This window comes from Eptesicus fuscus, chromosome 17 (assembly GCF_027574615.1).
Source record: "Eptesicus fuscus isolate TK198812 chromosome 17, DD_ASM_mEF_20220401, whole genome shotgun sequence".
In the NCBI taxonomy this organism is placed as follows: domain Eukaryota; kingdom Metazoa; phylum Chordata; class Mammalia; order Chiroptera; family Vespertilionidae; genus Eptesicus; species Eptesicus fuscus.
In genome coordinates, this window is record NC_072489.1 from 2,341,824 (window position 1) to 2,369,471 (window position 27,648).

At 65.0% G+C, this 27,648-nt stretch overlaps 2 protein-coding genes across 5 annotated transcripts in view; both read left to right on the forward strand.

Moving 5' to 3' along the window:
• Positions 1-486: 486 nt before the first annotated feature.
• Positions 487-10,662, forward strand: OPN4 (opsin 4). Its single transcript, XM_028156936.2, has 10 exons — positions 487-609; positions 1,684-1,829; positions 3,014-3,147; positions 3,457-3,657; positions 4,148-4,319; positions 4,722-4,886; positions 5,693-5,800; positions 6,706-6,886; positions 8,313-8,468; positions 10,129-10,662. The coding sequence occupies exons 1-10, from the start codon at positions 487-489 to the stop codon at positions 10,165-10,167; spliced, it is 1,425 nt and encodes a 474-aa protein (XP_028012737.2). The 3' UTR covers positions 10,168-10,662.
• Positions 10,663-12,989: 2,327 nt separating this feature from the next.
• The window catches only part of LDB3 (LIM domain binding 3), a 61,394-nt gene continuing 46,735 nt past the window's right edge, over positions 12,990-27,648 (forward strand). The window contains exons 1-5 of one of the 4 annotated variants that reach the window (XM_054729015.1): positions 12,990-13,057; positions 13,146-13,261; positions 21,674-21,825; positions 22,236-22,311; positions 23,508-23,836. In XM_054729015.1, coding sequence (XP_054584990.1) covers positions 13,169-13,261; positions 21,674-21,825; positions 22,236-22,311; positions 23,508-23,836 — 650 coding nt within the window. In that variant the 5' untranslated portion in view covers positions 12,990-13,057; positions 13,146-13,168. The other 3 variants (XM_028156822.2, XM_054729013.1, XM_054729014.1) reach the window with 3 other exon arrangements.

Consider the following 27,648-nt stretch of genomic DNA (forward strand, 5'->3'; position numbering starts at 1 on the left):
TTCACACTGACACACACCTTCATACATGCACACACATTCACACTGACAGACACCCTTATACACACACTCACACCGACACACACCTTCATAGATGCACACATTCACACCGACACACACCTTCATACACACACACTAACACACACCTTCATACATGCACACACACATTCACACTGACACACCCTCATACACACACACACACTCACACATGCTGTCAGCAGGGACCTGTGATGAGGGCGGTCTCACGGAGCAAGTGCGCGTGTGCACTGCCAGCCCCGCTGCTTAAAGGTGGGGACAGACCCTGGAGCTGAGTCTCCAGACGGTGACACTCCTGTGTGCTTCACTGCACACACAGCGCTGCCAGCCCCACTGGTTGCAGAAGCGGGCACCTGGCAGACTGGCAGGAAGGAGCTGGGGAACGGTCGGGAGCCCGGGCACCCGTGCTTTTGACTTTGCTGTGGGCTCAAGAAAAGACCACCTCAGCTCAGGATGAACCCTCCTTCAGGACCAAGAGTCCCCCTGGACCCAGCCCGGGAGCCTGGCTGCGTGGCCACCCCGGTCTCACCCAGCAGCACCTCCAGCACGGACCTCCCTCTGCCCACCAGCCCCACGGTAAGCTGGGCGAGCGCCTGTGGGCACACGGCCTTCCCTCCTCCGTTCTGACCCCTCCTGGGGACGCAGGGGTGAAGGTAGGAGATCGGAGAGGCCTGTGCCTTACTGTGAGTCATGGGCGTGCCACTGGGCATCTCCGAGCCTGCCCGGCAGAGAGGCCTCTGGACGAGAGTGGGCACCAGCTTCCCTGGAGGAGAGCACGGAGAGGAGAAAGCCCACCCTGAAGGAAGGGGCTGGGAGGCCACACTGCCCCTGGCGGCCCCACTGCCTGAGGAGGGCTGGCTGCCCACGGACCTTCCGCAGAAGCAGGCTCTCTGGGCGACTGGGTTTGTCCAGCTGAGGGAGGCGTTAGGGGTGCTCTGCTGCCCCCCTCATTCTAGCCAGAGGCCAGGCCACACCCACAACTGGGGAGGGCGAGGGTACCCTCCGGACCTGGGATGCGGCCTCGGGCCGGGGCAGGAGGGGATGGCTCCTGTAGCTACAGAGCCCAGGGCAGGATGGAGACGGGACCAGCTCGCGGAAAGGAGCTGGGGGAGGCGTCTTCAAATCTCTGTACCGGCCTCCCTGCAGAGACCCTACACCTCCATCTGTGCCCTCCTACCCAGTTATACTCGGGGGAGGGGCAAGCTCTTCTCGGAGGCACTGGAAAGGGGCTCCACCGGCTCCACCCCAGAGTCGAGGGCCTGGAATGCCATTGCTCTCCGCCTTGCGCCCTCGGGGCAGCCTCGTGTAGCTGAGAGGGACCGCCGCAGAGTTGGCTCTGCCTCTCCCCGCGGAAAGGAAGAGGCGTCCTAGCCATGTCCTGTTGCCAGGCGTGTGCCAGGCTGTCTTTCCAGCCTCACAGGTGACGGGAGCCCTCCCAGAACCCTTATGCCCTGTGCCGTGCATAGGAGTTTGGGCTCGGCTTTAGGGAGCCCTGCGTTTCCATTCCAGCCAGCCCCTTGCCAGCCGGGTGGGGAGGCCCTGCACGGTGAGCCTGAGCTCCCGCCCCGCCCTCTGGGAGCCCTGACCTTTCCTCAGGCAGTTTGAAGAGGACAGGATAACGTGATGCCGGGTTTCTCTGACTTCCTACAGGCAGCCGGGGCTCAGGCTGCGGCCTGGGTCTCCTTCCCCACCGTCGACGTTCCGGACCACGCCCACTACACCCTGGGCACAGTGATCCTGCTGGTGGGCCTCACCGGGATGCTGGGCAATCTGACCGTCATCTATACCTTCTGCAGGTGCCTGGCGGGAGAGGTTGGGGCCTGGCCACTGAGGGCAGCCAGCCACGCAGAGAAGGCAGCACACGGCAGCATTGCCGGTGCCGACTGCCAGGGCACGGTTGAGCTCGGGCAGTGAGGCCAAGGCTAGACCCTCCATCTTTAAGCTCAGGAAAGGGGCTCAAAAGTAGTCCAGGCAGCTCAAGTGTCACGTGCCAGGTGGGCCCGGGCACGCCCTCTGCGTAGGGTGACTGCCCCTAGGACACTCAGTTCCTGCCTATTCTGCCTGCTGTCCGCTCACCTCCACCATCACGTGCCCCAGTGGGCATCCTCCTTCTGCCTCAAAGAGCAGCCCTTACACCAGGGCCCCGAACCCTCAAGCCCCTCGGCAACCCCCCTTCCTTTCACACCGGCCCTATTCACAGGCCGAACGGCCAAGGCAGGCAGAGCAGCGGAGCCCTAGCTCCAGGGCTCTTAGCTGCAGTGACTGTGGGCCAGGCATCCGTGTGAGCCACACGTCCTGCCTGCAAAGCAGGGCTGCGCTGTCCCGCACGGAGTCTGTGCCATGGTGAAGGGCCTGGGCAGCGCCCAGCAGGGCTGTGTGGAGCCTGCCGTGCCGCTTGCTGAGTGTGGTGATCTGGGGCCATAGCACCGGTGGGGCCTTGGTGTTCTCATCTGGAAAATGGGGTGGGAGGCGAGGGCCTGCGTGTGGGGCACAGCGCAGCTCCGTAGCCCTGGCCACCGGCCACCGCTGAGGGGAGGAATGCGGGCACGGCTGTGCCGAGCAGGGCCCAGCCCTGAGAGCGGACGGAGGGGATGAGGAGGGTGCCTGAGGAAGAAGGGTGCCCCGTCGGGCACGCGGGAAGAGAGAACTTGGCCTGGAGGGGCTAGGGAAGTGAGGGTGTCCGGGGAGAGTGTGGGGTCAGGCACAGGGAGTGCGGAGGGTGAGAGGTGGACACCACGGCCCGCTCCCGAGGCTGAGCAGCCGCTCGGGGCCTGCTCTCTGCTTCCCCGCATGAGCCGCCCTCGGAGACAAGGCCCTCACTTCGCCTGCACTCCGGCACCACAGCTGCTTGCTAGGCAGCCAGATGGCCCGACGGCTTGTCTGTATCGTGCACACGTGTGCGTGTGTGCATGTGCGTGTGTGCACCCGTCGTGGAGGGGAGCTCCCGGCAGAAGCGCCCCTGACGATGTCGCCCCCACAGGAGCAGAGGTCTCAGGACGCCTGCCAACATGTTCATCATCAACCTCGCGGTCAGCGACTTCCTCATGTGCTTCACGCAGGCCCCCGTGGTCTTCGCCAGCAGCCTCTACAAGCGCTGGCTCTTCGGGGAGGCAGGTAGGCCGTCGGGCTCCCCTGCTGGAGGGGAAGGCTGTGGCCGGGGCTCCCGGTGTGCCGGGTGCCCGGTGAGGAGGTGACTTCCTCTTTCTCGGCAGAGAGTGAGTAGCTGCCCCCAGTTAGCAACAGGGCAGGCTCAGGCCCGTGCTGGCCTCCGCCAGCCTCCGCCAGTGCTGCGGGGAGGCGGGGGAGCGGGCTCAGCCTGCACTGCTGGGGAGTGAGGACAGGAGCCAAGCACCTCTGCCCAGACCTCACTCCCCTGGTTCTGCTGGGCTCCCTGCCCAGGCTAAGCCGGAGCTGTGTCCACAGGCTGTGAGTTCTATGCCTTCTGTGGGGCTCTCTTCGGCATCACCTCCATGATCACCCTCACGGCCATTGCCCTGGACCGCTACCTGGTGATCACGCGCCCACTGGCCATCGGCGTGGTGTCCAAAAGGCGGGCGGCGCTGGTCCTGCTGGGCGTCTGGCTCTACGCCCTGGCCTGGAGTCTTCCGCCTTTCTTCGGCTGGAGTGAGTGGGCGGTGGAACCAGGGTGTGGGGGGAGGTAGTCTGGGAGGGGCACGTCCAAGGGCAGGTCGGTAGAGTTGGGTTGGCCGGCTGGCAGAAAGGGTCCAGGCGGCTGCCTGAGCCTCAAGGCAGATGAGCCTCAGGGGCCTGACTAACAGCAGGGGAAACTGAGGCAGCATCATCAGCTATCAGCAGATGACCTGGGCTCCCATCCCTCAGTACAGAGGGGAAGCCCATGCGGGTCCTGGGTGCTGGAAGGGGTGCGGAGTTTGCAGTGAGTCAGACAGGCTATGAGGCCTCAGCAGCAGGAGGGTTAGGCCACTGGCAAGGATGGGCAGCCGTGGGCTTTGCCAGCTGGCTCCCCACTGCACTGGGCCGGCTGGGCTGCGGCCAGTGTCCCGGGCCCCCAGGCCCCACATCCAAAGCCCCTGCTTGGTGGGGAGCCTGCGGCGGCACTGCCCAGACCCCGAGAGCTGCCTGCCCTGCCTCCCAGGTGCCTACGTGCCCGAGGGCCTGCTGACCTCCTGCTCCTGGGACTACATGAGCTTCACGCCAGCGGTCCGCGCCTACACCATGCTGCTCTTCTGCTTCGTGTTCTTCCTCCCGCTGCTGGTCATCATCTACTGCTACGTCTTCATCTTCAGGGCCATTCGGGAGACAGGCCAGTAAGAGCTGGGCTTGGAGGAGGGGCTGGGGGGGAGGGGGCCGTGCTCCTTCACTAGAGGCTCCCATCTGCACCCACCCCTGGGGCACCCCGCTCCAGGTGGGCAAAGACAAGCTGAGCGCCGGTGCTGGTGGGGCAGGTGCCTAGAGACCGGCCCAGCCCGGTGCCCAGAGACGTCTCAGGAGATGGGGTCTTCTGAGGGGGCTTTTAGGCATGTCAGGAGGTCTTGGCAGGGTGGGGGGGGGGAGGAGGCAGAGACGACATCACAGGTGGAACCCAATGAGGCAGCTTAGCAGGATGCAATGGAGAACTTTCGGGGTGTTAGGGCTGCCGGCACAGGCCAGGACCCTGGCACCCACTGCAACCCAAGTGGGGTCAGACCCGGACTCCGCACCCTTCCCAGGGCTCTCCAGACGTTCGGAGCCTGCGAGGGCCGCAGTGAACTGCCCCGACAGCGGCAGGGGCTGCAGAGTGAGTGGAAAATGGCCAAGATTGTGCTGCTGGTCATTCTTCTCTTTGTGCTCTCCTGGGCCCCCTACTCCACCGTGGCCCTGATGGCCTTTGCTGGGTGAGCAATAGTGAAGGGCTGCGGGGGGTGAAGGGGTGAGGGGATGGAGGGGCTCTGGGGCAGGCTCTCCCTCCCTAGCCCCCGCGCAAGCCAGCTGTGCTTACCCGGGAAGTCTGGCCTCCAGCCTTCTCCCCCTGCTGTGAGATGCTCCCCTGCTGGGCCCACCTGGGTCCTGGAGGCGCTGGGACACGCTGTGAGGGCTGCAGGTCCTGCCGGAGCCCTGGGATCCATGGCTCTCCCCGGGGCTCTGGGTCCCTCTCCACCTGGGGATCCTGCTCCTCTCCTGCCCTTATGGCGAGGGTCGGGGACTCTGACGTTTGCGCAGCGTGGATGCAGGCCAGATTTCAGAAGCACTTGTGAGGCAGGGAGAGCTCTGAACCGTGGAGGTGGTGGGTGTGCGACCGCCTTGTACGTGGCCCTCCTGCGAAGTCACTCTCGGGCCAGGGCAGCTGCGGCGTCAGGGCTGGGGTGCGGTGTGGGAAGAGCTGAGCGGGACCAGCGTCACTGGGGGTGAAGCAGGTTTATTGCTGCAGCACATGCTCCAAGGGACAGTGAACCCCCACTGGGCACATCCTCCTCCTAGACCCCCTCTCACCTGCTCTCCGGGGGCCCCTCACCTCAGATCAGAGCTCTCCCTGGCACTGCAGTCCCGCCCCTGGGGCTGACTTGGCCCAGCTGGTTTGGGCCGGGCTGGGCTGTGCCCGTGGCAGGGCCTGGCCTACAGGAAGAAGAGGCCTGAGAGGCGGGTGGGCGGGGAATCTCCAGGGAGGAGCAGTGGCAGGGAGACCCCAGCTTCTCTGTCCTAGGTACGCTCATGTCCTGACGCCCTACATGAACTCAGTGCCAGCCATCATCGCCAAGGCCTCTGCCATCCACAACCCCATCATTTACGCCATCACCCACCCCAAGTACAGGTGCAGCCCCAGGTCCCCAGGCCCACCCTCATGGGCATGGAGGCCTGCGAATGGGGCGTCTTTCCTGTCTCTTGTGTATGCATTGGGGGGGGGGGGGGCGGCTCCCGCGGCTGGGACCAGCCAGTGAAGTGGGAGGGCCTGGGACCTGGGGCCGGAGTGACCTGCTGCGGCTCCACCTCCCGGCGGCTCAGCTCGGCGGGTATCCGGGCTCCCTGGGCAATGTCTAACCCGAACGGGGATTTTTGGAGCCGAGGCCAAAAGGCGGCCAGAATGGCTGATCAGCAGTGCTGCCCCTACAAGGAAAGCCCCCAGACCGCAACACCTGGAGAGACCCCAGCAGGGGAGCTCGGCTTGGAGGGCCCTGGCGGGCGGGCATGGTGCTGGCCCAGAGTGCCCTCCGCCGAGGAGTCCCAGCGCACTGGCCTCTCCCGCAAGAGGGCCTCAGTGCTTCCCTTTGCCCGCGGGCGCCCGAAACTCCCCACCTGCGGGCCGCAGCAGGCCTCAGCCTGTTCGACCCGAGGTCCCCATTGGCAGAGACGTGGCTGGAGCCAGCCATGTGAGGGCTGGAACTGAGCACCCGGCTGAACCTGCTACTCTAAGGCTCTCCCTCCATGCCCATGGCCCCAGCATCTGTCTGTCTGTCCCTAGTCCTGTGAGTCTGTCGGTATCCTTCACCTCAGCATCTGTCTGTCCTTCGTCATCACTTTTCATGACTCCCAGTTTCTTTCTGTCCATCCCCAAGACCTCATCATTTGCGCTCATGACCCCAATGTCTGAACTCCCCATTTCCCCAGTGGTTCTCTTCCCCCTCCCCTTAGCCTTGTATCTCCTGTCTCCCATCCCTGTCTGCTTGTGTCTGTCTCTCTGTCCATACCCTCTGCCTTAACCAGATTGCCTCCCTGCAGAATGGCCATAGCCCAGCACCTGCCCTGCCTGGGCCTGCTGCTGCGTGTGTCGGGGCAGCGCGCCGGCCCGTACGCCAGCTACCGCTCCACCCACCGCTCCACGCTAAGCAGCCAGGCCTCGGACCTCAGCTGGGTCTCCAGACGGAGACGCCAGGCGTCCCTGGGCTCTGAAAGTGAGACGGTAAGAATGCCGGGCCCTCGATGGCTGCCCATCCCTTCCTCAACCAGGCCAGCCTCAGGCCTCTGGGCGGAGCTGCCGCCGGAACTCAAGAACCCCCAGGACACGGGGACACTGGCAGAAGAGCCCCTCCCAGCCCCCTCCCGTCCAGCTTTTTCAGGCATCATCCTCCCTGATAGGGGCCAGAGAGGCAGCAGGCTGGCCCGAGGGCACCCAGCAGCAAGGCCAGCGCTGAGCAGGGGTCTCCCCACTCCAGGCGGTGTCTGCTCCAGGCTGGCACTACCCCTTAGGGCAGTGGTTCTCAGCCTTCCTGATGCCGCGACCCTCTAATACAGTTCCTCATGTTGTGGTGACCCCCAACCATCAAATTATTTTCGTTGCTACTTCATAACTGTAATTTTGCTACTGTTAATGAATCGTAATGTAAATATCTGTGTTTTCCGATGGTCTTAGGCTCTACAGCAGCAGGTTTCTACAGCAGCTGTTCTTAACCTGTGGGTCACGACCCACAGGTTGAACCGCTAGCAGGGTCGCCTAAGACCATCGGAAAACACAGATATTTACATTACGATTCATAACATTAGCAAAATTACAGTTATGAAGTAGCAACGAAAATAATTTTATGGTTGGGGGTCACCACAACATGAGGAACTGTATTAGAGGGTCGCGGCATCAGAAAGGTTGAGAACCACTGCTTAGAGCCACAGATGGAAAAGACTAGCATCTCTGGGCCAGATGAGCCTCCAGAGAGACAGATAGGAACTAGCTCAGGGCCCTGTTCTCAGCATGGAGCCCGTCCTCCTGGGAGCCCGGGGAGCCACAGGTGCAGAGGAAGGAGCGCAGCCTGGTGCAAGCCTCAGCTCCATCGCGTGCTGACCGGGAGCCTGGCTCACCCTCTCTGACCCCCTGTGTCCTTCCCTGAAATAGTCGCCTCTATCCTCTATGTCCACGACTGGCTGGGGTGCCATGGGTGGATACAGACCCCAGAGCCTGCTGCCCTCCTCAGGGTCTGGAGCTGTGATGCTCCCTGAGGTCCCCAGGAGAGTTCCCTGACTGTCTCCAGCCACACCTGGGCCCCTCGGCACTGTGCCTGCAGGTTCCCTCCGCCCCTCCTCCCACTGCCCCTCCGGGGGTCTCAGCTGGGGGCTGAGGGAGGAGCTGTCAGGGTCCCTTCCCTGAACCTCTGCAGTGGGAGACATCGAGGAGGGAAGCTTATCTGTTAACAGAGGTTCAGACCCTCCTGAAGACACGCCCATCACACTTGTGTTAGAAGGCGCGCGCACACCCCTGGCACGCACACACTGTAGGGATTTGGCGACCAGCAGCCCTGCCAACAGTGTATGGGCCTCACCCAGGTCCATACTGTGGGGAGGATGGAGCAAGGCCTGGGGGAGGGGCAGGAGCAGACTGTCTCCCTCTCACTTCACAGGGCTGGACAGACACGGAGGCGGCAGCGATGTGGGGGGCTTCCCAGCAAGTGAGCGGCCCGCCCCCCTGCAGTCAGGGCCTGGAGGACATGGAAACCAAGGCCCCTGCCAAGTCCCCCGCCAAGTCCCAGGGACATGAAGCAGAGGATCCCAGGAAGGTGACTGGAGACAAGGGGCAAGGAGCCCAGGGGGTGGCCAGGAAAGCGGGGCTGTCCTCTGTCCCCCAGCTTTCCCTTGCCCGCCTGGTGGGCCTGGGAGTCTAAGACTGCAGGATGCTCTGAGCAGGCCTGGGAGCGTCTGTGACTGTGACTGACACTCTAGGCAGCGTGGTGGGGCCTCTGTGCTGGGACACATGCACACGTGAGTGCTCGTGTGTGACCTGTGCCCGCACATGCCGTCCCTGCGTCACACAGGGGTGGAGCGCTCCCTCATGCTTCTCTCTAAGCTCTGCGTGTCACCACGTGCGGGTGGTGCGTACCTGGGTGGGGGTGCTGCACGCCGTGTGTGTGCTCGCTGTCAGTGCCCGGCGACCAGGGTGTCGCCCAGAACACTGTGGCTATTAAAAGAAAGCCAGCTGTCACCCAAGTGCCTATGGAACGGAATGCCGATGGCGATTAGAGAAGGCCATATTCTGGAACATGGAAATGCCACGCGCACAGGCCCCGAGGCTGCCCTCCCCCACCCCTGCCCTCACTCCCTCCCACACATTACCCCCAGCTTCTGGGCTTTCTTGAGCTTCCCCAGCAAGGCCAAGACACAGGCCTTTCTGCCTTCCTCCTCCAAGGCTGCCCCCCGCACGTCCCAGAGAGGGGAGCCCTGGGCTGCCCCTCCGGTTGGAGCCTCTGCCTCCTCCAGCTTCAGTGTCTCAGGGAGCACCGCTCCCCAATGCTCAGCCCCAGGAGGACTCACTCCCCAGCCCTGAGCCCCCCGCATTGTGCCAGGACAGAGGCATGGCTGCGCCCCGGCTGGGGGGGGGGGGATGACAAAAGGCACCATGCCTGGCCTGGGGCACACTGGGCTGGGCAGAGGGTGGCTCATCGGCAGGCTCCTAACAGGTGCCAAGCACTGCCGTTGAGGACCAGCACCCAGGGTGTGGAAGCAGAGGCCGGTCCCCAAGCGCCCCCAGGGGAGGCGGAGGTGCAGGGGGATTGTCAGGCAGAGTGGGGGAGCGAGGGTCCAGGCTGAGGGAACAGCCAGTGCGAACGAGGGGGCCAGGGTCACTCAGTGTCCTGGGACAAAATGTTGCCCTGTGACCTCAGAAGCAGCCAAAGGGCCCTGGGAGCTGGGGTGGGCGGGGCGGGGGGGCGGGGGAGGGCAGGAGGTGGTAGGAGGCTTGGGGAGCCTCTCACGTGCTGGCCCGAGGGCTCTCCGGGCAGGGCGCTGCGGGAGGAGCCCGGGAGGGTGCTGCCATGGCCGGGCCCGCTGAGTGGCCCGCAAGGACAGGCTGGATGAGTGAGGGCAGCGGAGCTCAGAGGACGCGGTGCTGTGGGCAGCAGGACTGAGGTGTGGAGGAGCAGAGGGAGGAGGTGCCGCAGCACAGGAGAGAAATGAGGGGAGTGGCGGAATGGACAGCGGGGTGGGGGGACCTCAGTCCAGACCCAGGAGCCCGGGGGCCTGGGGGGCCCCTGCAGGCAGCCTAGACACTCCTGGCTCATCTCTCAGGCCACGTGGCCGAGTCTCAGAGTAGGCCCACCCCGACCCGGACAGCCTGCGCTCAGGCACTCTCCCTCACTCAGAGGGCCCCCGGAGGCTGCTCCCACGGGCGGGGGTGGGGGGGGGCAGTCCTGGGCTAACAGATGGGTGCTGCTTGTTTTTCAGACCAAGGGGCTGCTCCCTAGCCCGGACCCCAGGACGTAGGGCCCTTGGCTCTCCTTTTCTTCTGGGACACGCCCAGCCCCTGAGGCCCCTCGCACAGACCCAGGATCACCATGAACTGTGGGCTCTGGAGCGGCCCTGCCACCGGGGTGTGCTGGACTCACATCCTAAAACCAAAGCTTCTGCCCCTTCTCCTCTGGGCAGCCGGCTCCCCAGGCTCAGCCTGAGGAGGGGCCAGGCCTCCTGCTTCCGGGCAGCTGCTCCCCGCAAGTGCCGTGTGTGTGACTGCCCGGGTGGGCGACGGCCGTGGCGCTGCCCTGCCGGCGGGGCGTGCCCCCCTGCGCTGCAGCGGGAGCCCGTTCCTCGCCTTGGCTTCTCCCGCAGCGCTGCCCACCGTGCCCACGCTCACACACGCTCCCTCCGGCCCACATCCGCAGGCACTGAGCACGTGTGCGCACACTCCCTGTGATTTCTTTCACTCATGAAGCGGTGGCCTGGTCCCGGGCTGTGCCGCTCCGACAGGGGCTGGGAAAATAAAAGCGGCGGCCTCCACAGACTTGGTCTCTATCTGTTGATGCCAAATGGGAGAGAAAGTGCAGGCCTGAGAGTGTGGGCCCACAGCAGTGTCTCTTCCTCCCTCCCCTCTTCTCCCCCGTGACTCTCCCATCTCAAACTGGGGGGGGGGGAGGCAGGGGGGGCAGAGTGGAGAAGGGACAAAGATCAGGCTTGCCCTCACCCACTACCCAGTGAGCTGCTGTTACCAGAAGCGGCTCCCCCCAGCCTGTGGGGACCAGCTGCTCAATGGCTGTCTTGGGCGTCTCAGGGGAGGCAGATGGGGGTTGGGAGGGGGGCTGGCCTTTACCTTTAAGAGCATTCTTTCTACTAGCCCTCCCTTTCCCACGGCAGCATCAGGCAGGTGCCCAAGTCCAGAGAAGAGCCTGCATCTCCAGGTCCAGCCTAGCCGTGGCCCCCCCCCCTCCTCTCCTCCCTCCTCACCCCACACTGCTCATGCTGCTGGTCCTCTCCGGCCGGAAGGACAGACCTCCCTAGGAGAGGGGACAGGGCTGGAGTCAGGATAGAGGGATGGGGCCTGGGAGAAGGGCAGGGGCTGGTATGAGGGAGGGAAGGGGCGCTCCGAGCTGCTGGCCTCCCGCCAGTGCAGCAGGGAGGACCGGCTGGGCTACATGACACAGGGCAGAGGAGGTGGTAACGTGAGGAAGGAACAGTCCCTCCTCGGCTTCTTTCAGGTGACCGTGCTGTGATCTTGGGCCAGCTACCAGAATGCTCCGTGATGTGGGGACTCCTTGCACCGGCACGCTGTCTGTCCAGGCCCAAGGCCTGAGGCGGGGTGCTGGCAACGGGGAAATTACTCGCTCACACCCAGGCCTGCACTCAGTGCTTGGGGCCCAGCCCAGGCCAGAGCCCTGCGGGAAGGCCAGAGCACAGCTAACCCAGTTGCCTTCCCTGAGCCTCAGTTTCCCCAGCCAGGAGCCAGGGTGAGCTTTGATCCGTCTCCAGACAATCCAGGGCCTGAGGTCTCTGCTGGGTAAGGCTTCTGAAGGCATCCTGGCCCGAAGGCCGCGCTGGCAGGAGTCCCGAGGGTCCGAGGCCCTCCCAGAACATGCTGTCTCGGGCTTATGGGCTGAGCACACTGAACACGCTGCCCTCCCTGCCGCCCTGGCGCCATGTCCCAGCAGCTGAGCAAATGGCATCTCCTCCCCTCCTCCCTGCCCCCTGCCATTCCAGCGCAAAGGGCACAGGGCCTGGCGTGCCCGCTGGCAGCTGGAGCTTTCCATACCGCTGTCAGGTTTTCCAGCGCCAGTGAGCCAGGAGGGCCAGGAATAACCCCTGGCCGAGGGTCTGGAGGGCGTGAGCCTGCCCGGGGCCTGCTTCAGGCCCTGTGCCAAGGGGTGCAGGCAGGACCCCCCGAGTCTGGGCATTGGGAGGCACCTGTGGCCACGGGGAGCCCGTTTCTGGAACGAGTCCCGTGGGAATTAGCCCAGGCTCCAGTGCGGCCCGCGTCCTCTCCCTGCGTGACCTTGGGAAAGGCCCTTCACCTCTCGGAGCCGGGCTGGGCGGAGGCACCGCCTCTGGGGTCTGAGGGGATGAGTGTGCGAAGGCCTGGAGCGGAGCTCCCCGTGCCCACAGCCGCTGCCGAGAGGATGAGCTTCTGTTGTTAATCCTCACCCACTGCTTTTTCAGAGCGAGTAGAAGGGGAGGGGGGGAAAGAGAAACATCAGTGGTCTATCTCCCACTTGTGCCCTGACCAACTGGGGCCAGTGGTTGAACCTATAACCCAGACACGTGCCCTGGACCAGGATCAAACCTGCAATCCTTCGGTGCGCGGGCGACCCTGAAGCACTGAGCCACGCGGGCCGGGGCGCGATGGTCGCTGCTGTGGCGGCACCACCTCGGGCCAGTGACTGGTCTCCTGAGCAGAGGCTCTGTGCAGGCCAGCTGGAGGCTCACCTGGTCCCAAGCACCACCAGGCTCCATGCCAGACAAGGTACAGCCTCTCACCAGAGAGCACAGGGCAGCACAGCCAGAGTCCCAAAGCCCCTGCCCAAGGGGCTCAGCTATGGTCTCTGGGCAAGGGGAGGTGCAGCTGGGGAGAGAGCCTGCGTCCTGCTCTCCCGGTTCGAGGGAGCGAGGAGGGGCGAGCAGGGAGGCGAGAGCATTATCACTGACCTGGCCAGTCCCCGTCCTGCCCCCGGGGTGCTGGGTGCTGGACTCCCCTCCCCAGGGGCTATATTAGCCGTATGAGTCACGGTGGATCGCTTCGGAGGCCCGACGGGCGGGCACAGTGTAGGGTTACAGTCCATTTATGGGCGCAGCAGAGGGCAGATATCAGTGTCGATGGCATTTGTTCCCAGCTATTCTTAGGAGCCTCTCAGGAGCGCCACAGCCCAGCCGACAGCCAGGGACAGAGCAGGCACGGCTGGGGTCGGGGTTGGGGACAGGGGCAGAGGCCTGGGCTGGGGAGGGTGCGCAGGGCCTCACCCCACTCCTCCTGTCCACAGAGGCTGCCGCTGTCCGCACCAGCATGTCTTACAGCGTGACCCTGGCCGGGCCTGGGCCCTGGGGCTTCCGTCTGCAAGGGGGCAAGGACTTCAACATGCCGCTCACCATCTCCCGGGTGAGTGTGCCCTGCCCACGGCCTGGTGCCGCAGGGGTTGGCATGTTCAGAGAACGGTGTGTCTGTCCATCTGTCCGTCTTCCTCAAGGCTCTTGAAAATCAGAGCACACCCCACCCGCAGCTGGGAGCTGGGATTGGCGCCAGCTGAATGTTGCCGGCCACAGACCCCTGGTCTCTGCCACAGCTGTTTCCTGCCGAACTGGCCGGCCTGCAAAATGTGGAATGTAATGGGCAAGCCGAGGGTGCTTTGAGCCAAGAAGGGCTGGCAGGCAAGGGAAGGGAGGATAGCCCTTCCTCGCAGGGTGGGCTCAGGGTGCCCCCAGGCCTGGAGCGTCTCCCTGGAACTGGGCTTTGGGGAGAGAGCACCCGCAGGGTGGAGCGGGCAGGTAACAGGGGGCGGATAGGTAGATGGGCCGACTGCCCCCTCGGCTGTCAGGGCTCCGGGCTGGATTCGGCCGGTCACTGGGCTCCAGCACCCACGCTGTCTCAGACCCAAGACTACAGTCCCCTCCCGCCTCCCTGGCCTGCCAGGGACCTTGCACTGGCTGCCCATTCACCAGGGCTGCTTACCGGCCGGTCTCACATCTTATTCCCACGCTCGCCCGCCCGCCCGCCCGCCCGCCCGGGAAAATGACCCTGTCCTGCCGGGTCTGGGGTCTGCCCGCGATCAGGAACAGCACTGGCCGAGGGCATGTCAGAGACTGCTGACTGCTGGGGATGCTGAACCCCAGCGAGAGGAGCAGCTAGATCTGCTGAGAGAACCTTGTCTTAACCACTGCCGGGTCCCCGGAGCCCACACCAGGGCCAGAGCATAGCAGGTGCTCCGGCACCATTTGTCAAGCAAAGGGGCTCTCCGAGTCTGGCGGAGCTGGGGCTGAGGGCCCGGGCCCGGGGCGGACTGTGAGGTGTGTGAGGCATAGATCAGCCCCAGCAGTGCTGGTGTGGGCACGAGGCGGCAGGCGGAGGCCCGGGCTGTCACTGGAGGGTGGTGGGTGGGCAGGGGTGTCTGGTTGCTGCCCACCTGGAAGGTAGCTTTTTCTCGGGACAGGGAAGTACCGGGGTGGGCAGCTGGGGAAGGCCGGAAAGCTGCTTGGCAGAGGTGGCAGGAAGCCAATACCCCCATTGCAGGAGGAGTCCTGGACGTGGGCCCTTGGAGGGACCCCAAGGAAAGCCCCTCAGGGTGCTAGGGAGGCTGCATTTCTCGGGGGTGGGGTGCTGGCCCGGGAAACGACCTTAGCCTCCCTCGTCCTGGAGAGCTGGCTCATTCCAACCTGAGCCCGCACCCTCCAGACTACGGGCCGGGAGCAGGGGGTCACACTCAAAGGACAGCCAAGGCTCGCACACCTGCCTTGGGGTGTGGTGACACGGGCCTCTGAGCCCAGGACACCCTGCACGCTGCTACCCCAAGGCTGCAGTCTCCTCCCTGTCCACTCTCACTTTCATAGGTCCCCTGGCCACTCCGCCTGGGACTGAGCCCAACCCTGCCCCAGCCCCAGCCCAGCCCCAGCCCCACCATCCTCAAGGCCTCCTTCCGGTGCTCCCTGCCCCATCCCTGGGGTGGAGATCAGCCTCCTGGCTCAGGGACCCCAGGACGGCCATTACCTCACCCAGGGGCTGTGTGCCGCCTGGCCTGGCCAGCGGGGCTTAATGCAGCACAGAGGCCGGGAGCTGGGCAGCAGGAGTGTCCTCGCTGTAGGCACCGTGTGTATTGAGATGGGCTGGAGCCATGACTAGGGGGACTTGAAAAATAGAACCCGCAGCCCAGACAAGGCATCAGGGCACGCACAATGGCCTCCCTGCTTCCTACAGGGGCACACCCCAAGTTACCAAAGCCATGGAGCAGCTGGCTGGGCACTGGGCCCCCCCGGGGCTTGGAGTCTCCTGGTAAGCTGCTCTGGTGGGCCGCTGATCCCCGGACTGGGGCGCCCCGGGCTCCGTGTTACAGGCTGCCCGAGCCCGCAGCCCTGGCCTCCCCCCAGCGCCGTGGTTTTGCCTGCGGGGCTTCCCCAGGCCCTTCCGCACCAGGAGCTTCTCCCCACGGGGGTGCAGGGCCAGAAACCCCACTCCCACTCCAGCTGCAGTTCACTTCCCACAGGGACCAGTGGGTGCTCGGGGACTGGAGGCATGTTGCAGAGGGGGTTCCCGGAGGCAGGGCCTGCCCCTTCTCAGCAGGGGCTCCGTCACGACCCCCTGCACTGCAATCCAGAGGGGTGGTCACCCAGGTAGGGTCAGAGCCAGGCAAACAGACTTGCATTTGCACAGGAGCTCCTGTGGCGATCCCTGCCCCCACGCCTGCCCCTTCCCCGCTCCGGCTGGGGCTGGTAGAGGAGCACTGAGTGGGGCCAGGCACCGGTCAGCTGCAGCCCCTCCTGTGGAAAGGCTGCCGCCGGCCACCTGCAGGCTGCTGGGAGCTCGGCCCCACCCATCCTGCCCACAGGCCCCTCAGCACCTCCCCTGGGACAGCAGCAGCCCGTCCGGCCTCCTTTCTGTGGGTCTCAGCCTGGGGACCCATAGAGAAGGGGGTTCAGAGAGGAGACTCGGAGGGTGGAGGGGAAGGGCCTTATTTATCTGGGACAGGTGCTGGGCCTGCAACCGGAGCTGCCCTCTCCCCACCTTCCCCACCCCAGCCAGTTCTCCAGGAAGTGGGGAGGGGTGGGAGTGGCAACAAAGGCCCGCCCCACCCCGTGCCAGCCCGTGCCAGCCCGTGCCGGCCGCTAGGCCAGAGTCTGGGCCTGCTCTGGGCCTTGCCCCTGGGTGCATGCTCGGTCCTCCGCTTTATGGGAGAGCTGTGTGCTTTTGTCCGGCTCTGCTCTTCCCAGCCGCCACCTTGGAAAGGTGGGTTCCCGCTGTAAAATGAAGACAGCACCTTGGGGAGATGCTGTGGAACGAACGGGCACTTGTGGAGTCCTTGGCACCTGCTGTCCCTGGGCACTAGTTGTGAGAATGGCGGGGAGGGGGCCTCAGCCTCGGCGGGGCAGGCCAGGCCAGGGGACGGGCCCTGTGGACCAGCTCCCTGGCAGTTTTCAGCTCCAGTATGTGTCAGACTCTGCCAACGGGGACCCAGCGGACAGAGGGTCCCCAGGGAGGGGAAGGCCAAGACTATTCTGGGGCAGCTGTGCCGGCAATTCCTGGAATCCAGAGCTGCTGGAGCTGCTTCTTGGGCAGCGCCTCCAAGTGCTGACAGGCCGAGCTGTTTATAGCCTCTAAGGTCAGGCGAGCCTCCGAGGTGCCCCCACCCGGGAGCAAACTGGAGAGAGCCACAGGCCCACAGCCGGAATGCGTCCTAGCGGTCCCCCAGCGAGGCCCTCCCTGGCAGGCCTCCCTCCCCCGTGTTCAGAGCTGTCCCTGGCCCTGTGACGCCCGAAGGAAGTGGGCATGAGGCCGCCTGGGGGTCCTAGAGACCAGAACCTCCAAGGCCCTGGGCCAACTTCATGGACCGCCCCCAGGCTCCAGGGGGGCGGCAACAAGTGTGAGGAGACCCCTGGGCCTTGCTGGGCGGCCCTCCGGGCTGGGAGAGCTCTCCCCAGTCCCGGAGTCTCTGTCCCTCTCTACACAGTCCCCTCCCGTCCAGGGCAGAGTCTATCATTGCAAAGGCCCCTAGGACCACGCCCCACCTCTCCCCAGGAGCCATCTTAAGAGGCTTGGAGGGACTTTGCCGTGTCCAGTGCTCTCCGGCCGCCCACAGGGGTGTGCCCCGGGAGCATTCTGCAGGTGACCTCCCGGACACAGACGGGGCTGTGGGCCTGGACAAGAGGAAGGGAGTTCTCGCGAGACCCTCGGAGGGCCAGGGAAGGGGATGGTGTGGTCAGCTGGAGAGGACACAGTGACCCTGGCTTTGGGCTCAGGGAGGTCCCTGTCCTGTGTGGAGGGTAGAGGCCAGAGCCAGACGGCCAGTGTGGGCGGCTGGGAGGTGGCGAGGTGGGCCTGTCACCTCTTGAGGAAGCTGAAGAGGAGGGGGGACGTGGCCAGAGGCGCTGGAGCAGGGCAGGCAACAGGGGAGAGACTTTATTTTTAGACTATTTTCTTAGAGCAGTTTTAGGTTCACAGCAACATTGAGGGGAAGGTACAGAGATTTTCCCCCTCCCCCGTTCCCCCCTCCCCCGCCCCTGCGTATGCACAGAGTGTGCCGTTGTTACAGCTGATGAACCGACATGGACACTCATTATCAACCAAGTTCATCAGGGTTCACTCTTGTTATACCTTCTGTGGTTTTGGACACATGTATGATGACATGCATTTGCCATCCAGTGTACAGTGTTTGCCCTGCCCTAGACCCCCCTGTGCAAGGAGGCTCTTGTTAAGCTTAGGTAAGGCTCTGCCTTGCTTATTGGCCAGGTTGGGGTTGGAAGTGGGGCCACGGGGAGACAGAAGTTTCCAGTAGGAGGGTGGGGGATGGAGCAAGGCCCCAGGGGAGTCCAGATGGGACTCTAAGAGCGTGGCCGGCAGTAATTCAATCGCACAATGCTAGAGGCACTTAGGGCTCCACGGGAAATCCCCCGGGATGGGCCTCCAGGAAGGGTGGGGAGGAGGTGCTGGAAACAACACCATCCCCAGCATCCACCAGCTGCCCTTGCTCCCATCCTCCCCCGACCCCGTCACCCCGACAGGGACCAATCTGGAGGGGGAGGCAGGCAGGGCCTGTCTGGTTTTGAGGAGAGATGGCTGGGGACTTCCTCGGGGAGCCCAGCTGCCCTCCGGCTGCCAGCTGCCTGGGAACTGGGGAGTCAGGAGCCAGTCGCATGGGTGCCCCTGAGCCCTACCGGCGCCTTGCTTCCCCGGGGGCCTGGACAGAGCATCTCACCCCGCTGGTGCGAGGCCCTCCAGGGCAGCGTGTGGCTGAGGGCTGCTCAGCCAGGGAAGCCCAGTGCACCCCACTCTGCCGGCTCTGGCTCTTCCTGAGCCAGGGAAGCCCTGTGCACCCCGCTCTGCCGGCTCTGGCTCTTCCTGAGCCAGGGGAGCAGCCTCCCGGCCCAGGCCCGCTGGCTCCTCCAGGGGGAGGAGCTGGGGCAGCACCTGGGCTCCTCAGCCGGGAGCTTCCTTGAAATCCCCTCGGCTGGGCCCTCCGCACACAATTCCCTGTTGAACGGTGCAACATGCGCCCCCGTGGGACAGGGTGTCGTTTCTCTCCGCACGCACAGGGCACGGGCTGGCACTGCAACCGCAGGTCTGGCTCAGACCAAAGTCCACGCTCGTCCCTTCACTTCCTCCCCACGGGCTCCTGCAGGTGGCGGGGCCACAGCTGCTCGCTGGCATCGTTAGCCCTGTGCCCCTCTGGGGCCCCTTAAGCCCCGGCTCAGCAAGGTGGAAGGACTCCTGGTGGCAGCGCTGGCCCCAAGCACTCAGCCCATCTGAGGGACTGTGAGCCGAGCCGCAGGCCTGGAGCTCTGCCCGTCCTGGTTTCCCAGCGGGAGAGGCTGAAAATGCGTGCGATGAAGCAACGATTACAAAGAGCCCTCCAAATGCTCAAGAGGAGAAACACTAAGGAAAAGAACCCCCCAGGATTGAGCTGCTCTGGGTCCTTCCTGGGTGAGGAAAGCAGAGAGGGACAGAGTCCGACAAGAGACCCGTGTGGGTTATGCCTGGACCGCACCCTTCCCAGCGCTGGGCTCTGGGCCAGAGTGCAAGGGAGCCCCCCTTCTGTGGGGCGGGATCTGGTGACCCTGGGGCCCAGCTGGAGGTCCCAGCCTCCACTCCCGCCCCCCACCCCCGCCTCTCCGTGGAAAGCTGGCAGAACTGAAGAGCACTCCCTGCAGGAGGGTGGCAGCCAGGATCCTGGATCTGCTCGGGTGGCCAGAGGCCAGGAGCTGAGCCAGGATGGGCAGACACAGGTGGAGGGAGAGAGGCGCCAGGGGCAGAGGGGTCTGGTCCTGACCAGGCCTCAGGGAGGCCGAGCTCTACCCTGGGAGCAAGGACCACCAGTGGGTACCTGAGGATGCCGGGAGCAGGCGGGCCGGCAGGGGAAGTTTGGTGTGAGCTAGTCCCTGCCCAGAGGGGCTCCAAACGCAGGACATTCCGGATCCCCCACCCCCACCCCCTCCCCGAGCGGATCCGGCCCAGCCTCTCTTGGATGTCATTCTGGTGTCCTTGCTCACACTGGCACCACCGTATTCTGGACCGGCTCTGGGCTGTCTGGCAGTCATCACTCTGTAGGCAGCGGCCTGCCCTGCTGTCTGGGGTCTGTGTAGACAGCGCCCCCACCTGGGAGCGCCCTGCCGCAGGGTGATGGGCCTTCCCTGTGGTTCATTAGAAGCATCGGGGAGCCCTGGTGTGGGGGAGTCGGCTGGGGGTGCCCTGTGGGCAGTCCACAGAGGGCAGCGGCCTGCTCACCCATCCCAATGGGAGCCGGGGCTGGGCTTCCTCTGAAGCGCTCCAGGCGGAGCGGGGCTGGTGGGCGGAGAGAGGGCCCGGCACGTGGAGCAGCAGTGGAGTGACATGTCTGTCGGTTAGAACCGTGGTGGGTATCTGGGTGCTCAGCGTGAAACCTGTTCCGCTTTGTAGACAGTGTCTGTGTAAGATGCTGGGAGAGCACAGGCCGGGAGAAGCCGGGAGGAGGCGGGCTCCTGCCCTCAGGGGTCCCTTCTCAGCCTACAGCGTTTTGTTTTCCCTTGCGGTTGCTTTCGGCCTGCTTAATGCCTGTGTGGTGGAGGCTCCTGGGCCTGGGTCGGGAGGAGGTGGTGTGCAGTGTGAGAGGCCGGCGGGTGGTGGCTCGGAAGGCCCTGGGGAGCAGGCTGGGCTGCAGGCCCACGCCGACCCCATCCCAGGATTCGTTTCCCTCCGGTCCCGTCCTCCTGGTCTCAGCAGACCCAGGGCGGGCAGGCTGCTCTGGGCAGCGGTGGCGGGTGCAAGCAGGTAGCACTCTTCTGTGGTCACGAGGTCATCGCTCGGTTCCGGGCCGCTCTGCTGAGCACACCTGGGCACAGGCTGGCGGGCAGTGGCCGCAGGGCTCTGGCTTAGGGGAGAGTCCCGTCCGGGCCAAAGCCCTGTCAGACTTGACACCAAGGATGGGCGACGGTCCCCGGGTCCCCTCTGGCTCCTTCTAAGCTGGTCCCGAGACCTTGGCCAGAGAAGAGCGTCTGCCAGCGTCAGGAGCCGGCCTTGTCCCTGGGCCTGGCCAGGACGGTGGGCCCTGTGCCCAGAGGAGACAGGAAGGCTGGCTGGTGGGCAGTGGGAGGCAAAGCCCGGCTCCTCTTCCCGCGTCTCTGGGCGGGGCCTGCCCGGCCGGCCACGCGTCTCGGTCATCCCAGCGCCGCACAGCGCCACCTGGCGTCTCGGGGGGGGGGGGGGTAGGCGGGCAGTCTCAGGCGTGCGGAGGCGTCTTTAGAGGCGGGGCTTCATCACATTCCCAGACTGTCCCCGCAGCGGCCACCAAACTATTTCAGGGGGTGTCCCGAGGCCTCCAGCATCTCCTGTGACATCCCTGCGGGCGCGGTCCCCACGGCCCAGGGCGTGGCCGGAGCCAGGCGTGCAGAGCCAGGTACTGCCCGATGTCAGTGGGTCGGAGCCAGAGTCCCACATAATGTTCCCGGGGTGTGGCCTTCCTCTTCCTGGCGTTGTGTGGGGTGCTCCAGGTGGCGCAGGCCTGGCATTCTGTGATCACGGCGGGGGCGGGGGGCAGACTCTGACATTCTGTGTTGTCATTAGGGTGCAGGGTTAGGGAACTGGCCCCCCAGGCACACCTCCCCTTCGGGCAGGATGAAGCCAGCTCAGAGCACCGAACCTGCCCCGTGTGCCAGCCTGCTCACCCGGCAGGGTTGACAGCGCCCAGCCTGCTGGGCCCCCTGGCCTGGCAGCTCTAGGCACTCACATGAGGATGCTCTGTGAGGGGCATTCGTCCCGCCTGTGGCCGGCAGCCTCTCTGCGGTGGTGCTGAGCCTCCGCTCCTGCCTGTCCCCTCCCCCTGGAGCCTGGCAGGTGCTTTGTGGGTTCTCAGGCGCAGGTGGTACAGGAGCAACCGGCGTAGCAAGAGCCCGCGTAGCCCAATGGCGCGCAGTGGGAGTTCATTTCTCACTCATGCAGCGTCCGATGCAGTGCTCGGTGGTCATTCTCCTCCAAGTACGGCCCCGGGGCTCAGGTCTCTTCTGCTAGGAGCTCAGCTGTCCTCTGGGTCCTCTGCATGCAGTCAGCCGGCGAGAAGAGTGAGTGCAGGGTGCAGGGTGCGAGACCGACTGCTGGGGACAGGCTGCGAGGGCGTGCACCGCCTCCCTCGCGTGCCACCAGCCACACGCAGACGCCGGCACTAGGAGACGTGGCGGCTGTGTGCCAGCAGGAGGGACCGACTGGGGGTCCGCGGTGCCAGCCACCATGTAAAAGACAAGACGGCAGGCCTCCACCCACGACCCCAGGCGACCTCCCCGAGGCCGGGCCCAGCCTCAGGCCCACCCTCCTGATGCTCCCCTGTCTGCACCCTCTCAGATCACACCGGGCAGCAAGGCAGCCCAGTCACAGCTCAGCCAGGGGGACCTCGTGGTCGCCATCGACGGCGTGAACACAGACACCATGACCCACCTGGAGGCCCAGAACAAGATCAAGTCGGCCAGCTACAACCTGAGCCTCACCCTGCAGAAGTAGGTGGAGCCCTCCAGACGGGGAGGCTGGGGATGGGCCCCGCCCTGTGCCCAAGGCCAGAGGAGGACCAGGCCCAAGTCATCGTCCAGCACCTGCCCCGTCTGTGCTTCACTGAACAGACGGGGCTGGGGGGGGGGGGGCGGTGGTCTGGTGCTGCCAGGTGTGGGCCATCAGGCCCAGGAGCCAGGCCTCCGCTGCTCTCTCTCCTCAGGCAGAGGCCCGTGGCTGCCCAGTGCCAAGGCCATGCTTTTCCATCCTGGTTAGACGAGCAACTTCCTGGAGCCACCCGCCTGCGCGGTGGGCAGTGGGTCTCGGGCTCTCTGCCCGGCTGCCCGCCTGCACGGCTCTCCGCGGAGCTCCTGGCCCAGGCGTGACTGTCCTCACGTGGCCTCATTTCTGGTTTCTCCAGGTCGAAGCGACCCATTCCCATCTCCACGGCAGCGCCCCCGATCCAGTCTCCTCTGCCAGTGATCCCCCACCAGAAGGTAGGTGCTGGTGGACTCCACTCCCAGACGCGGCTCCTGGGTGCAGTCCCATGGCCAGGGGTCGGTCCTGCGCCACCACTGCCGCTGTAGCTGACCCTGGGAAGGGGCCGGCCCCGGGAGAGGAGTGCCTGCCTGGGTGCCACCTGCCAGGGCCTCCTGGCTAGGCCCACATGCCAGCGGCTTAGGCCGTGTCCTCACAGCAGGGGGCACAGAGTCCAGGGCCCTGACCCTCCCCTTCCTGAGGCCGGGGACAGGGGACTGTGGCAGGGGAGCTGGAGGCCCAGCTTCAGCGGGCATCCTGGAGGAGCTCGTGGGTGTGGAGGGGCCTGCTGGCTCCTGGGTTTCTCCTCCGATCCCGGCTTTCTTCCTCTGATTTCCGTTCCTCCTCCCAGCTGCATAGCCACAGAGCCCAGCCCCAAAGCTGGTGGTGACACAGGCAGGAGAGAGGTGGAGCCCTGGCCACAGACCTCGCCCTGTGCCCCAGGCTCCTGCCCAGCTTCCTCTAAGCAACTCAGCCCTGTGGGCCCAAGGCCTGGGAGGCCCGCCCCACCACCCCTCCCTGCATGACCTTATACTGACCCCTGTTTCTCCAGTGAGGCAGAGTGGGCACGGGACAGAATGAGGGGAGAAGAGGCTGGCGGGGCGTGGAGGGTGGCAGATGGGGAATAGGCAGAGGCTGCTTGGGGGAATTGCAGAGGTGAACCGAAGGGGCCAAATGGCAGCCCCTACTTCCTCAGTTTCTCCTCCTGCACCTCCACTCTGCCTGTCCACTGCCAGCTGGGCCCCTCACTGGCCATGTGGGGGCATCACAGTCTGGGGTCAGAAGAGCAGGAGGCTGGGCTGTGCCCACCAGGGGCCCTTACTCAGAGAAGGAGAAGCAGACATGGAGTGGAGGTGGGTGCCCCCACCCACCCACAGTCCCTTGCTCCAGCCTCCTCTCGCCCTGCAGGCAGGCAGGCTTGGCTTGGCTTGGCTTTCTGTCCGGGGGGTGCCAGCCCTGGGCCAGGAGCTTTGTGCCCCAGCTCTTCCTGACAAACCGCTCTTCCAGGAGCCTGTCTGCCCCCTGAGCCCGGAGCAGCAGCTGGGCCGCGGGCCCGCACTAACCCTCTGTTTCAGGTCCACGCAGAAGCACTGGATGCGTGTGGCCTCTCACTGCTCTCTTCTCTCTCCCCTGCATGGCGGCTACCCTGTGCCAGGACCCTGCTCTGGACACCAACCCCGAGGTGCTGGCCGGCCCGGGCACGGAGGTCAGGCAGACCTTTAGCGCCTCCTTCTCCCAGACCTCCGCCTTCTCCTCCCACGTGGAGGCCTCTGACCCTGGTCCTCCTCGGGGCAGCCCGGGGGCCAAGACCAGCCCGGAGGGAGCCCTGCCCTCGCTCAGCCCGAAAGCGCCCCAGGGCCCGAGCCAGCCCCGGCAGTATAACAACCCCATTGGCCTGTACTCGGCAGAGACGCTGAGGGAGATGGCTCAGCTGTATCAGATGAGCCTCCGAGGAAAGGCCTCAGGTGCTGGACTCCCAGGCGGGTAGGTAATGGGCACAGCTCTGCAAGGTGGTCTGGGGCCACCTGGGTCCTCAGTGCTCAGTAGAGCCTGGTCAGGTGATCAGAGTGAGGAGCTGGCCTCCATCGCCAGCCCCAACCCCAGGAGGGCCCGCAGGCTGAGAGCTGGGAGCAAGTGCTGCTGGCGTTGGCGTGGGCCGGGCTCCTTGCTTTGCACAGCCACCTGGGGGACGGCTGGATGTGCAGAGGGAAAACAGACTGGGAGAGGGTTACGTGGAAGTCCAGCTGTCCAGCAACTAAGTGGCCTAGCTGGGCCTGAATGCAAGAGACTCTGACACCCAAAACTGTCACCCCCCACCCCCAGGACAGGACAGAGCCTGCGGGGCAGGGGGACAGGCTCATCCTCACCCTCCCAGGAACCTGGAGGCAGGGGTGAGGAGGAATTAGCGAGGTGGGAGGGCAGTTCTCTAAGGCTGACGTGGTCTGGGAAGGCTGCCTGGAGGGGGAAGTATCTCTGCTGGGTTCAGAGAGACTTGGCAGTGTGAAGGGGGTGGGCTTACAGGGCTGACCCTGCTGGGTGGGGCCGCAAGGAAGCAGGACCCCAAGGAGACAGGGGCTGTGCATAATGGTAGCCACCCTGCCTGCTGAGGTCTGGCTGGTAGGACCCTGTGAGCACTGGAGTTAAAAACCCAGAGCCGGCAGGGGGCATGGGTGGAGGGGGGGCGGGGGGCGGAAGGAGCCTCAGCAGAGCCTGCGGTAGTCCCGGAGTGCTTTCTGCTTGTTATCTCATTCTCATTCTCATGGCCCCGTGCAGTCGATCTAGTTCTCCCTGATAACTGTGTCCTCGAAGCAGAGCAGGCTGAGTGGAGGCGTGTGGTCCAGTGGTTAGGAGGGCAGCTGGGAGGACTGAGGGCAACAGCCCACACAGCACTGAGCTCTGTTCTGGGGGCTCGGTACATACTGCCCTCCGTTACCTGGGGGCGCACAGCTAGTACACCAAGAGCCAGATCAGTCTGACCCAAGCCCATGCCCTTCTTTCGCCACAGAAGGTACCGGGTGCCCCACAGTTCACTGCTCCCGGAAAACCCCCTCCCCCAGGTCCCCAGGTCTCCCAGATCCTAGTGAGGCTGGCCTCGCACTTCCCGGGTGGAAGGTGGCAGAGCCATACACCCCGGCCCTTCCCCAGCAGCTTCTGCCAGGAAGCTCCAGGAACGGCAGCATAGAAACGGCCCCTCCTCTGCCTGGGTGGGCTGCTCACTCTTCTTGGTCCCCTTGGGACTGGCTGCTGTGAGGCCCACCTTACTGAGCCCTCAGTCTGGTCTGGGCCCCTTCTCACAGCCATGTGCTTCAACGAACACATCTCTCTCAGCAGCTTCAGAGGCGCATCATTCCCCCCCATTGTACGGCTGGGAAAGAGAATCCCAGAGGCAGTGAGGAATACGCCCGAGGTCACACCGCTAATGCGTGGCAGATAGGACTGGCACCTGGGTCGACTTGACTCCTCCCTGCATGGCGACAGGGACCCACCTACCTGTCCCGGGAAGTCAAGGCCAGCCCCACCCCCACTTCCCATGGCTTCCAAGGTGCCCTCCTCTGGGCACAGGGACTTCTGGGAAGCTGACAAGTACTACAGTATAACTTGACACTCAGAGCACCGGGCCGGCGTGTCCTCCCAGGGAAGCCGGCTGGGGAGGGAGCGCTTCCTCCAGAGGGAGGCCGGGGCTGCGCCGGGCAGGGCCACGGGCAGGGCGGGGCCTGCGAGCTGCGCCAGCCCGGCAGCCTCTGCTGGGCCGAGGCGCTGCCTTCACCAAGTGTCCAGATGCTCCGAGTCCGTCCACTGGACACGGGGCCCACCCGAGGCTCTCCTCCAGTGTCTGTTCAGTCCCTTTCACGGACGAGGAGGCTGAGACAGGCGACTTGCCCAGTCACGGTGCCAGGAAGAGGCAGGGTCAAGATTTGGACTCTGTCCAGTCTGGCTTTAAAAGGAAGTTCCTTCCCCAGCTCTCTCTCTCTGAGCAGTTTGCGGTGTGGTTTCTTGGCAGCGTCTCTCCTGGGAGGCATGGAGAAGACGAACGGGGTGCAGGGACAGTGGGCCTGAGCATGCCTGCAGTCTCTGGGGCTGGACTGGAGGCCGCGTCTGCAGGCCACCCTGCAGTGAGGGCCCCGGGCAGGTCCCACAGCTCTGGGGCCTCTGAGTTATGCTGCTTCAGGCCTTCCAGCCCCCGGGCCGCAGACGGAGCTAAGCGGGGGGCAGGAATCAAAGCCAGAGAAGGAGCTGCCTGCCCAGGCGGGGCAGGGGCAGCCCCAGAGGCCAACGCTGCCCTTTGCCGGGGGCACGGCTGGCCAGGGCAAGAGCTGGCCCTGCAGCTGTCAGCACTGGCCAAAGATGGAGAAGGGCTGGAGCTCTGTGCTGGCCCTCTCCTAATATAGCTCCACTGGCAGCTATTTTGAGACTGGGGGACAGAGGACATTTTATCAGCTCTGACACACGGGCTTGGGGCTGAGCAGGGCCCTGGCGAGGCTGCTCAGGGGCCCTGGCTCTGGCCTGGATCCCCGGGGTCTCGGCCAAAGGATGGGCAGAGCCAGGCCAGCTGGGCCCAGGCTCCCCTGTCAGAGCCCACCGTGGTCGGATCTGAGACGCTGGCAGAGTTTGGGGCAAGGACGCTACATGCACCCCTCCAGGCCTCAGATACCGGCAGGATCTGCTGGGGCAAGGAGTTTGTGCTCAAGGGATTAATGCAGGCGATGCCTCTCCAAGGAGAGGGTGCTCCAGAGGCTCCCTCAGAGGAGAGGCCGAGGGGCCTCTGTGGTACCCAAGACGGGCTGCCTGCCTGAGGCTTTCCTGCCATCAGCCTTGGACCCAGACTTCCGAGCCTCCTTGCTCCTCACCCTGCCTTGTTGCCCGTCCAGGGTCTTTAGGAGCCGTCACTGGAGCCCGCACAGACCCCCACCCCTGTGCCCAGGAGGACTGGCCACCGCTGCCTGCCCCTCCCCTGAGAGGGAGGGCAGGTCCCTGGGGCTGTGGGTAACCCCACCTCACACACACCCTAGCCCCATGCAACTCCTGCCCAGGGAGCAGAACGCCCAGAGCCCCCACTGAACAAGGGCACGTCCAGAGCTGCTGTCTGGCCCGGAGGTGCCTGGGCCTTGGCAGTGGCAGCCAAGGGTCTCTGCCAGGCTGTGTGGGGGATGCGTGTACACGTGCCCTTAAAGATGGACCAGAGCCCTTCTTCCTGGCAAAGCTTCGGGCGCTTAGGGACCCGCCGAGGAAACGCCGCTGTGGGACTCAGCTCGTCGCCCCTCTCGGCACTCTGGCTGGCTCTGCCCCGCCGCGGGCCCTGGCCCTGCCTCCCTGACGGCCCTCCTCTCTGCTCTTTCTCTCCTCCCCAGGTGGTAGCCAACTCTCCAGCCAAGTTAGTATCGAAGGAAAGCATGTGTGTGCTCTTGCGTGCATATCCCAGCATGCGTCGGGCTGGACCCGTGTGCCTGTGCCAGCATGTGTCCGTGTGTGTGCATGCGTGAGAGGGGGTGCATTTGTCTCGAGTGCGCCTGCATGTGTGAAGCCGCGAGTGTGGAGGGAAGCGCAGGGCGGGGTGCTAGGGCTCGGCCTGACCCCCCTGCGTGCAGTTCTCCATCTCGGGCAGCTGCCCAAGGCCAGCAGGCGGCTCTGGGGCTGGGGGGGCGGGGCGGGGGAGCGCCGCCTGACCTGGGTTCTTCGTGAGCCTGAAGATCTCTGTCCTGCGGGACCCTCAGCGGGCTGCCCCTGACCTTGTCTTTGCCTGGGGAGCACCTGCCTGTCGAGGGGAGAGCCCTGATGGGTAGACTGGCGGGCCACAC